This window comes from Sorex araneus, chromosome 3 (genome assembly GCF_027595985.1).
Source record: "Sorex araneus isolate mSorAra2 chromosome 3, mSorAra2.pri, whole genome shotgun sequence".
Classification (NCBI taxonomy): Eukaryota; Metazoa; Chordata; class Mammalia; order Eulipotyphla; family Soricidae; genus Sorex; species Sorex araneus.
Genome location: NC_073304.1, coordinates 10,403,915 through 10,414,622, shown reverse-complemented (window position 1 = coordinate 10,414,622; position 10,708 = coordinate 10,403,915). Strand labels below are relative to the sequence as shown.

At 57.7% G+C, this 10,708-nt stretch overlaps 1 protein-coding gene across 6 annotated transcripts in view; it reads right to left on the bottom strand.

Moving 5' to 3' along the window:
- Nucleotides 1–1,553: 1,553 nt before the first annotated feature.
- The window catches only part of GPR68 (G protein-coupled receptor 68), a 29,386-nt gene continuing 20,231 nt past the window's right edge, over nucleotides 1,554–10,708 (bottom strand). For all 6 annotated transcript variants that reach the window (XM_055131420.1, XM_055131421.1, XM_055131416.1 and 3 more), the window contains one exon: nucleotides 1,554–4,279. In XM_055131420.1, coding sequence (XP_054987395.1) covers nucleotides 3,024–4,142 — 1,119 coding nt within the window. In that variant the 5' untranslated portion in view covers nucleotides 4,143–4,279 and the 3' untranslated portion in view covers nucleotides 1,554–3,023. The remainder of the gene's footprint in view (nucleotides 4,280–10,708) is intronic.

Sequence of the window (10,708 nt, the reverse complement as noted above, 5' to 3'; positions counted from 1 at the left end):
AGGAATTGAATCCGGGTCAGCCGCGTGCACGGCAAACGCCCTACCTGCTGTGCCACCGCTCCAGCTCCCCCGTATGTGAATCTTTCCCTGTGGCCCCCAGGGATGTCCCGAGGGCTCACAGAAGCCCCGTGACCCCCAGCTGAGTGATGCGGGTCTAGATGAATTCCGAGACTGCGGAATACCGTTAGAAGCAGAGGCGGGAGGCGGTGGTCTGGGAGGTGGTGGCGAAAAGCACCCCCAACCCCAGGGCACGCCCGACTCTCCTGGGCAATGCCCGTGGGGAGAAAGCAGCAGATGGTGGTGTATTATGTTCCTGAAAATGTTTCCCCCTCTCGTCTGGCCAAACCACAGAGCAGTGTTCGTAAACAGGAAGATAATCCCTCCTTTTACTAAGCCACCCTGGTGAATAAGAAAGCAACCTCATGCCTTCTGCCACCTTCCAGCCGCACCAGATGGATCTCTTCTTCCCATCCTCTCAGGAGAGAAATAATCCCGTGTCCTCACAGAGTCTGTTTGGGAGAAGGTTCGACTCTGCCAGAACACTCCCCGGTTCCCGGAATCTGATCCACGGGGGGATTAAGATACCCAACCCCAATTTACATTTTAATACGATGTCATACATCCTTAGTCATAAACATGGAGCCTCGGGCTGATCAGAGAAAGTCATAAACATGGAGCCTGGCGCTCCAGCCAGAAAAAAAAAAAAAAAAAAAGGCACCAATAAAATCCTGCCAGAGGCCACCCCTGAGACAGGCTTTCCTGGGCCGCCTGGCCCCGTCTTCTCTCAAAAGGAGGGATGAGGGGCTGGAGGGAGAGTACAGTGGGCAGGGCGCCTGCTTGCAGGTGGCCGACCTGAGTTTGATCCTTGGTGGCCTGTAAAGTCCCCTGAGCACCTTTGAGGGTTGAAATCCTGAGTGCAGAGCCAGGAGTAACTCCCGAGCATCGCCAGGGGTAACCCCAAAACTAAGAGGAGGAGCCAATCAGGCACCCCTGCCTCGGCTTAGCTGCCACGTGTGGGGCAGAGGGGCTGTGTGCCAGGATAAGGGGGCCACAGTCTTTGACCCACAGGGCTGAGCTCTGTCCTCAAGAAAGGGGTGACCCCGGTTAAGCCCCAGGGTGCATCTGCCCACAATGTACTATGAGCTGAAGGCGCTTCCTGGCTCCCCAGAGGAAAATTAAAACAAAGAGGATCACTTAAGATTCTCTTAAGTGAATCTTGAGAGATAGCACAGCGGGTAGGGCGTTTGCCTTGCATGCAGCCGACCCGGATTCAAATCCCAGCATCCCATATGGTCCCCTGAGCACGGCCAGGGGTGATTCCTGAGTGCGGAGCCAGGAATGACTCCTGTGCATTGCCAGGTGTGACCCAAAAAAAGAAAAAAAAATTCCATCCGCCTCAGAGCAATGGCGAGTGTCTAGCTGCGCAGTCCTGGTTTTCTCTAAGATCCTACCCTGGACCTTCCAGGCAGCTGTTCTGGCGTGTGTGTGTGTGTGGGGGGGGGGTGCCTGTGGATCCCGCAACCCCCCAATAAGGACTGTGGCACATTATAGAGGTGGCTGGTCACTCGGCTTTATTTGCAGGTTCACACTGGCTCCATGACACGTGCTCACGCTGGCACATGGCACAGCCCGGCATGCGTGCACTTGGCCTCCAGCACAGGGTAAGACGAAAATACAGCTCTCCAGAGTGAACTTGAACAGCCCCGCCCCGCCCCGCCCCTCCGCAGGGCTGAACGGGGGCAACACCACAGCATGACGAGGCAGGGGCACCGTCACCCAGGGCCGGGACGCTGGGCCCTAGGGCCACTTCCGCCCCGAGAGACCCGGCCTCTTCCTTCCCCAGGAGTGGGGGAGAGGGTGGCCCCAAGTTATCGGAGATGCAGCTTATGGAGCTAGGACAGAGACCACCCACGGAGGTCGGACTCCCCAGTCCCAGAGCTTCCTGGGGCACGCCCCGCCTGGGGGTATCTGCCTCTGGCACCCCTAATCGCAGAGCTGGGGGTGGGGGGAGGGATCGACCTCTTGGAGTGGAAAGCGAGGAGAGGGCAGAGCGAGGAAGAGCCCTCTCTGGCCCGCCTTCCAGCACATTCCAGTAATGCCCCCCACCACCCAACCTGCCCGGGGCCCTCCCCGGGCTGGAGCTCAGCCGATCCCAAGCCTTTGAGGGACTTCAGCACTGGCCCCTGAGCTCTAAGGGAGCAGCGAGGGGTTGAGGGGGCCCGGCCCCCCAAAGAGCAGGAAGGTCCACGGCCCGTTCTCCACGGTCCGGTTCAGCGTGGGCAACCAGAGAGAGGGGCCCGGTCAGTGCCAGCCAGGTCTGTGCCAGCCAGGCCTCCTGGACCCAGCCATAGGGGGGCACTGAGAGCCTCCGGGATCCACAGGACCCCGGGGGCCACCGCCGCTTCTAAAAGGAGGGGAGGAGCCCCCTTCTCTCCCATCCTGGGGACACAGCTTCCGGTCTGGTGCTGTGGGCAGATGCCAATTTGACGGGGGCACCGAGATGCTGCGGGTCCTGACCTTCAGCCCCCACAGGGGAACCCCGGGACTCTGGCGCACTGTTCCCCTCCCCTGATGGCACTGGGTGTCTTTTATTCTCTCTCCCCACCCCCACGTGTGGGGGGGAATAGGTGCCCTCCCAGAGCCCCAGACTCCCCACTTTCCTTCCTCCCACCCAGCCTCCTAGCCCCACTCACGTTCTTCCCGCTGGGGGTCGAGCCTCCTCTGCTCAGGTAAGCTGGGTGTCCTGGGACCGAGGGGCCCCCGGGTACCCCACCCGCCCGGGACTTTGCGCCCCTCCTCCACTTTCCCCCTTTTAAAAAAAACCCGCCGGAGGAAGCTTCCTCATCCGTCCTGCAGCGGCACCCGGGAGCAGAGGGGGCTTGTCCCCCCCTCCACACACAGCCCCCACCCACAGCCCCCCTGGGCGTGGGGAGGGCGCTGAGGTCCACGGCTCCCCGCAGCCAACAGAGGAACCCCGCCCCGCCCTGGGCAGAGCTGCCCGTGTCCACGCGGCCTCCGGGGGGCTAGCCCAGGCCGGCCGTGAGCGCGGTCCCCGCCGCTCCCCCCGAGTGCGGGCCCTGGAAGGGCAGGTGGAGCTTGGCCAGGACCTCGGGGTCCTCGCCGCCGGGGCCGGGGCCGGGGCCGGGGCCCACGGCGTCGGGGGTGCCCAGCGGGGGCGCATCCCGGGCGCGGCCCCCTCGGGCAGCGCAGGGTAGCAGGGCGCGGCAGGCCCCGCGCAGGCGCGCCAGGTCCCGGTGGGTGGTCTCGCTGACGAAGCAGTAGAGCACGGGGTCGGCCACGCAGTTGAGGCTGGTGAGCAGCAGCGAGAAGTGGTAGGCGTCGAAGACGCGGCGCGCGAAGGCGCAGCTGCGCTCCCAGACGCTGCGCACGAGCAGCAGCGCATGGTAGGGCAGGAAGCAGGCCAGGAAGATGACCACGGTGCTGAGCACCAGCCGCTGGATCTGCGCCTTGCGGCTCTGCTGGGTGCCGTGGCTGCGGCGCACGGCGCGCAGGATGCCGCGGTAGGACGCGGCCAGGAGGCCGAGCGGGAAGAGGAAGCCCACGAGCAGCCGGTAGTAGTTGAAGGCGCGCTGCCACGGCAGCAGCGGGTAGTGCTCGAAGCACAGGCGGTGGCGGCTGGGGCCCTCCTCCACCACCTCGGGGTACTGCAGGAAGTACACGCTGACCAGCAGCTCCTTGGCCCAGATGCCCACGCTCACGGCCACGGCCGCCTTCAGCGTGCGCACCTGGTGGAAGCGGAAGGGGTGCGCCACGGCCAGGTAGCGGTCGATGGAGATGCAGCAGAGGAAGGCCACGCTGATGTAGATGTTCTCGTACAGCAGGATGCCGCACAGCTGGCACGACAGCTCGCTGTGCGACCAGTCGTCGTGCTGGAGCACGTACTGCAGCCAGAAGGGGAGCGAGCAGATGTAGCACAGGTCGGCCAGCGTGAGGTTGCACAGGTACACGCCCAGCTCGTTGCGGGCCTTGATCTGCAGGTAGCCGAAGTAGAGGGCCAGGCAGTTGGCGGGGAAGCCCACCACCAGCACGGCCACGTAGACCACCGGCGCCAGGGTCTGGTGGATGGTGTGGTCGATGACGCAGCCGAGCACGGAGGCATTGTCGGCGCTGGCGTTGCCCATGGTGCGCCGCGGGGGGCTCAGCGTCCCACTCAAGGCCGGGGGCCCGGTGCCAAGCTCTCGGTGGACATCTTGCTCAGAGGAGGAAGGAAGGGTGGGCGGGGTCCAGAGGCGGGGCCTGGCTGGCGCTGGGGGCACCCCTGAAAGTCAAAGGCAGGGAGGGCTGAGAATGACAGTGGCCGAGGAGTCCCGCACCCCGGCGCCCCAGGGTCCAGGATGCGCCTCATCTCCAAGATGACACAATAGTTTGCCTCGCATGCCGCTGCCCCAGATTTGGCCACTGGCATCCCTCACGGGTCCCCCGAGCACCACCAGGAATAATTCCTTGAGTGCAGAGTCAGGAGTAACCCCTGAGCATTGTCTGGTCTGGCCCCCAAACCCAAAAATAAATAGATGGGGCTGGAGCGATAGCACAGCGGGTAGGGCATTTGCCTTGCACACAGCCGACCCAGGTTCGATTCCCAGCATCCCATATGGTCCCCCGAGCACTGCCAGGAGTAATTCCTGAGTGCAGAGCCAGGAGGAACCCCTGAGCATCGCCGAGTGTGACCCAAAAAGTAAAATAAATAAATAAATTTAAAAAATAAAACCGTTTTTTAAAATAAATAGATGATTTGACAGCCCAGCAAGGGTATCTGAATGGGGAATGCACCAAGACACTGAGTCACGGCCTGTGGCCCCAGTCCCTTCCTGACATCCTGTCTATTCCACCCCCCTGTCTTTTTCCAGTGGGAGGGGGTGGGTCATACCTAGTAGATTACTCCTGGGTCTGGGGTCACTCCTGGCTCTGTGCTCAGGGGGCTATATGGGAGGCCAGGGATGGAACCGGGCTGGCAGCGGGCAAGGCCAGCACCCTCCCCCCTGCCCTGTCTCTCCGGCCCCGTCTCTCCTTTCCCTGGGCCGGGCAAAGAGCTCCTGGGAACAGAAGCCTGAACAGCTCAGTCTGCCGGAGAGGTCAGGTGGAGACATGGACAGGGTGAAGGCACCTGCCTTGCATCCGGCCGAGCCGGGTTAGATCCCCGGTACTCCATGCTTCCGCCATCAGCCCTGCCTACTCACACCCCCCAGGCCCACTGGGGAAGAACTCCCAAGCACAAAGCCAGGAATACCCCCCAACATTGTGGGTGTGACCCTCAAACCCAATCCTACACCCCCAAGCCCCAAAGGCCAAATCAGAGATCAGTTTCTTTTTTTTTTTTTTTTTTTTTTGGTTTTTGGGTCACACCCGGCGATGCACAGGGGTTACTCCTGGCTCTTCACTCAGGAATTACCCCTGGCGGTGCTCAGGGGACCATATGGGATGCTGGGATTAGAACCCGGGTCGGCTGCGTGCAAGGCAAACGCCCTACCCGCTGTGCTATCGCTCCAGCCCCCAGAGATCAGTTTCTGACCCACGGGGAAGCTGTCCGGAGCCATCAAGGAGTGACTGTCGCAATAATCCAGCAGGGAGGGCATTTGCCAGCAGAGGCCAACCTGGGTTCGATTTCCGGCATCTCGTATGGTCCCCCAAGCACCACCAGGAGTGATTCCTGAGTGCAGAACCAGGAGTAACCCCTAAGCATCACGGGGTGTGACCCCAAAAAAGCCAAAATAAAAAAAGCTATAAAGGAGCCTCAAGCATCGCTCCTGCTTGCTCCCGGACCATGTGGTGGGCTCAGACGCTCCCACCCCTGCCACACCCTGTGCAGGCTTAGTAGAGGCCCTGGACTGAGACTGCCCGCCCACACGTGTGGCCTCTCTTCTCCAACTCAGGACTTGGGGACACAGTGTGGGAGACAGCACCAGGCCGGGGAGCCAGCTAGGCCAGGCTGTGTGCCCTAGGCCAGGCTGCACTACCTCTCAGCTGAGCCTCAGTTTCCTCATCTGTAAGACTGGGACCACAAAAGCACCTGGCCCTGGGGACACATCCACGAAGGCTGTCAGAACTCACCTCGGGGTTTTATTTATTTATTTATTTATTTATTTATTTATTTATTTATTTATTTATTTGCTTTTTGGGTCACACCCGGCGATGCACAGGGGTTACTCCTGGCTCTGCACTCAGGAATTACTCCTGGCGGTGCTCAGGGGACCCTATGGGATGCTGGGAATCGAACCCGGGTTGACCGTGTGCAAGGCAAACGCCCTACCCGCTGTGCTATCGCTCCAGCCCCTCACCTCGGGGTTTCAGCAGAGCCAAAGCAGCAACCTTAACCCACAGCGGGGAAATGTTCTTTCTTTGTTTTCTGGCTTTTTTGGGTCACACCCAGCGATGCTCAGGGGTTCCTCTCCTGGCTCTACACTCAGGAATTACTCCTGGCGGTGCTCGGGGGACCACATGAGAAGATTGAACCCGGGTCAGCTGCGTGCAAGGCGAACGCCCTCCCCACTGTACTGTCGCTCCAGCCCCGGGACTGAGATGCTCACGGTGAGAGGCCAACAAGAAAATGCTCCACGTTTGCAGAAACCTTTGAGCAGAATGATTTGTTGGTGCGGGAAGCGGGGGAGGAGGCTGCTTCTGCTACTTACTTCATTTTGGTTTGTGTTTTAATGACCAGAAACCAAACCGGTCTCCAATGGCGGCTTTTGGAAGGACCGTCCGTTCTCGCCGGTCTTAGCCCTGACCCCTGGCTGGGCCTCGGGCTTCAGAGCAGGTCCCTGAAGACACCCTAGTGGACACAGCACAGCTCTGTCCGAGTGGACGCCTACTTTTCATGTCACGGGAAGAAGAAAGAGCAGAGCTGTGCTGTGGGTTCCGCCCTCAGGCTCCGATGCACACCCTCCTGGGGCTGCGCCTGACTCGGGTCATCCCGGGGTCCCCTCGGCACTGCCCCCGCACCATGCTGCAGCCTCTGACCATCACCGCCTGGCAGCACCACAACACACCTCCTGCTCCTTTTTTTTTAAAAAATTTTGACTTTCTGGGTCACAGCCAGTGATGCTCAGGGGTGACTCCTGGCTCTGCACTCAGGAATTACTCCTGGTGGTGCTCGGGGGACCCTATGGGATGCCGGGGATAGAATCCAGGTCAGCCACGTGCAAGGCAAACACCCACCCGGCTCCAGCCCCACACCTCCTGCTCCTTGCCTAAAGCCATAGAGATGGCTTCTCCTCACCCCTAACATAAAACCGAACTCCTACAGGACCTACAAGACCCAACGTGCCATGGCTCCGGCTCTGCCCACTTGCCCACAGCCACGGTGCCATGGGCTCCTGCTGTCTCACCTAGAGGGCCAGCCCCTCCCCTGTACCCCACTCCCCCCACGGGGCTCCCTTCCTGCAAATCTCAGTTTGCCGGCTTTCCTCCAATAAGGCCCAACTGGCCACCCACTTTTATCTTTCCTATTATCAGTGTTTTTCATTTTCATTTCAAAATAAATTTTGCTTTAGGCACCGGGGCTTACAGTGTGTGACTCAGAGACAGGGAGTCGCGCACACAGCGTTCCAACACCACACCAGCCGCCTGCCGTGTAAGCTCGGTTCTGCAGAATCGCAGGTTCTGTTCCCACTGAGCGCTTGTTCTTTCCTTACTGTGCTTCTTTACAGCCCACCCGGGACAGGTCATTCTGTGTCTGTCTCTCTCCTGGCTGGCATCACTCAGCACGACCCCGTGGCCCCCAGCTGCAGCCATACTGGTGGACTGCAGGAGTTTATCTCATCTTCTATCCCACTGTGGATGGTGCCACCATTTGAAAAGAATGATTTGTTGGTGCGGGGGGTCTGCTTCTATTTCCAGATTTAGGCTATCATGAATAGCGTGGTGATGAACACAAGAGTGCCAATATCTTTTCTGCATATAGGTGTTTCTTTTTTGGTTTTTTTGTTTGGCTCTTGGGGTCACACCCAGCGATGCACAGAAGTTATTCCTGGCTCTGCACTCAGGAATTACTCCTGGCGGTGCTTGGGGGACCACATGGGATGCTGGGAATCGGAACCCAAGTCAGCTGTGTGCAAGGCAAATGCCCTACCCGCTGCACTATCACTCTAGCCCCAAGAAAAAGATTTTTGAGGGGCTGGAGGGATAGTACAGCAGGTAGGGCATTTGCCTTGCACACGGCCAATTCAGGTTTGATCTCTGGCACCCCCCCCCCAGCACCACCAGAAGTAATTCCTGAATGCAGAGTCAGAAGTAACCCCTAAGCATCTCCAGGTGTGACCCCCCAAAACTAAATAAAAAAATAAATAATTCCATAAAATAATTTCTGAAAAGCACACACCTCTTCCTGCAGCACTTAGTAAAATATAGGATGTGGAACCCACCCAAATGTCCAACGGCAGATGAACGAAAACAGAAATTGTAGTACATATACAGGCTGGAATACTATGCAGCCAGAAGTAAGATGGACCCTTGTAGCTTGCTGTGTCTTGAATGGGACTGGAGGGTCCCTTGTGAAATAGAGTAAGTCAGAGGGAGAAAGATAAATACCAGGTACTCTCTCTCACCTGTGGGGTACAGAGAAATAGAACATGGAACTGGAGAGACTCAAACGATGGCAAACCCTCGGTTAATCCAAGATTACCAAACTGTAGGGGGGTTAAAGGGATGGCAAGGTGGACCGGAAACAGTACTAGGTCATTAATGGACACTTTGGTTTTGGTTTTGGTTGGTTTGGGGGCCATACCCAGCAATGATCGGGGGTTACCCCTGGCTCTGCACTCAGGACTTACTGAGCACCTAGTGGGACTATATGGATGCTGGGGATTGAACCCAGCTAAGCTGGATGCGAATGGCTTGCCTTGTACTACCTCCATACCCTGAACTATCTCTCCAGCCCCATTTGGTGGTGGTGAGGGGTGTTAACGGTGCCCATCAAGACACTACCATGTTTATATTACCTAAAATCCAGTAATAAAAACAATAAAAATCAAAGTTGCAATCAGACCTCTTTAAAAATGTTTTTTGGGGCTGGAGTGATAGCACAGCGGGGAGGGCATTTGCCTTGCACATAGCCAACCCAGGTTCGATTCCAGCATCCTATATGGTCCTCTGAGCACCGCCAGGAGTAATTCCTGAGTGCAGAGCCAGGAATAACCCCTGTGTATTTCCGGGTGGGACCCAGAAAGCAAAATAAGTAAATAAATAAATAATAAAAATGTTTCTGGATCCTCTTAACCATATTCCAGTTTGGGGGCAGGAAGGACCTTCCCACTGTCCCACAGTCTTCCCTGACTTCAGGACCCGCCCGTGTCCCCACTGGCCACTCACATCCTGCCCCCTGCCCTCTCCCCGGCCTCCATCTCCCGCCCTCCACCACTCTCAGTAGTTTGGGGACATCACTGAGTGGAACCAGATAATATGTGGCCTTTGTTTTTTCTTTTCTTTCTTTCTTTCTTTTTTTTTTTTTTTTTTTGGTTTTTGGTTTTGGGGCCACACCCAGCTGCACTCAGGGCTTACTCCTGGCTCTGTGCTCTGGGGTCACCCCTGGAGGGTTCAGAGGACCCCTCTCTCCAGTGCCACATTTGTGCTATCTTGGGTGGACTGACGTCACTTAGCATATGTCCTCAAGGCTCATCCATGTGTGAGCTTGGGTCACAATTATCTTCCTCTTATTTTGTTTTTTTTTTTGGGGGGCACACCCGGCAGTGCTCCAGGCTTACTCCTGGCTATGTGCTCAGGGATCAGTCCTGATTAGGGTTGGAATACCTTATGGGGTATCAGGAATCAAACCTCCAAACCTCAGTCTGCGTGCAAGGCAAGTTTGCCCCACCCGCTGTACTATCTCTCGGGTCCTGCCTTCCTCTTTCCTCTTTAAGACTGAGTAGTAGTGGGGGCTGGAGTGATAGCATAGCGGGGAAGGCATTTGCCTTGCACACAGCCGACTCGGATTTGATTCCCAGCATCCCATATGGTCCCCTGAGCACTGCCAGAAGTGATTCCTGAGCACAGAGCCAGGAATATCCCCTGTGCATCGCTGGGTGTGACCCAAAAAGAAAAGAAAAAAAAGACTTGAGTAGTAGGGACAGGAGAGCTAGTATAGTGGGTAAGACACTGGCCTTGCGCATGGCTGACCCCGTCACCCACAGGGTCCCCCAAGCACCGTCAGGAGTGATTCCTGCATACAGAGCTACGAATCAATGCTGAGTATCTCTGGGTGTGGCCCCAAACCCAGGGGGGAAAAGACTGAGTGAGAGAAAACCAGGGAAATGGGCCGGAGCACATGATTTTAAGGTCTTATTGAGTTATTTGTTTTTGTTGGGGGGTTGTTGCTATTGTTGTTTTGGGGCCCCACCTGGCTACACTCAGGGCTCCCTCCTGGCAGACCTAGGAGGCAGTGTGGGTGCCAGGGATCTAACCCCTGTGAGCTGTGTGCAAGGCACGCGCCTACCCACTGCCCTGTGACTCCGACCCTTCTGTGTTTGAGACTCCCGGCTTCCTTCCCCAGCACCGCAGGGTCTCCAAGCACCGCCGAGTCCGACTAGGAAAAAGAAAAAGAAAAAGAGAAAGACGGCCCGCTGCTGCCGCTGCGTGCTTGCACCACATTTTCTCTTTCCATTTGCCGAAGGACCTTCGCATCGTTCCTGCCTTCCGCCGGAAAGAGGCCAGGCAGGCGCCTCTTGGGGTGTCTCTTCCCCTTCCTCCTGGGCATGTT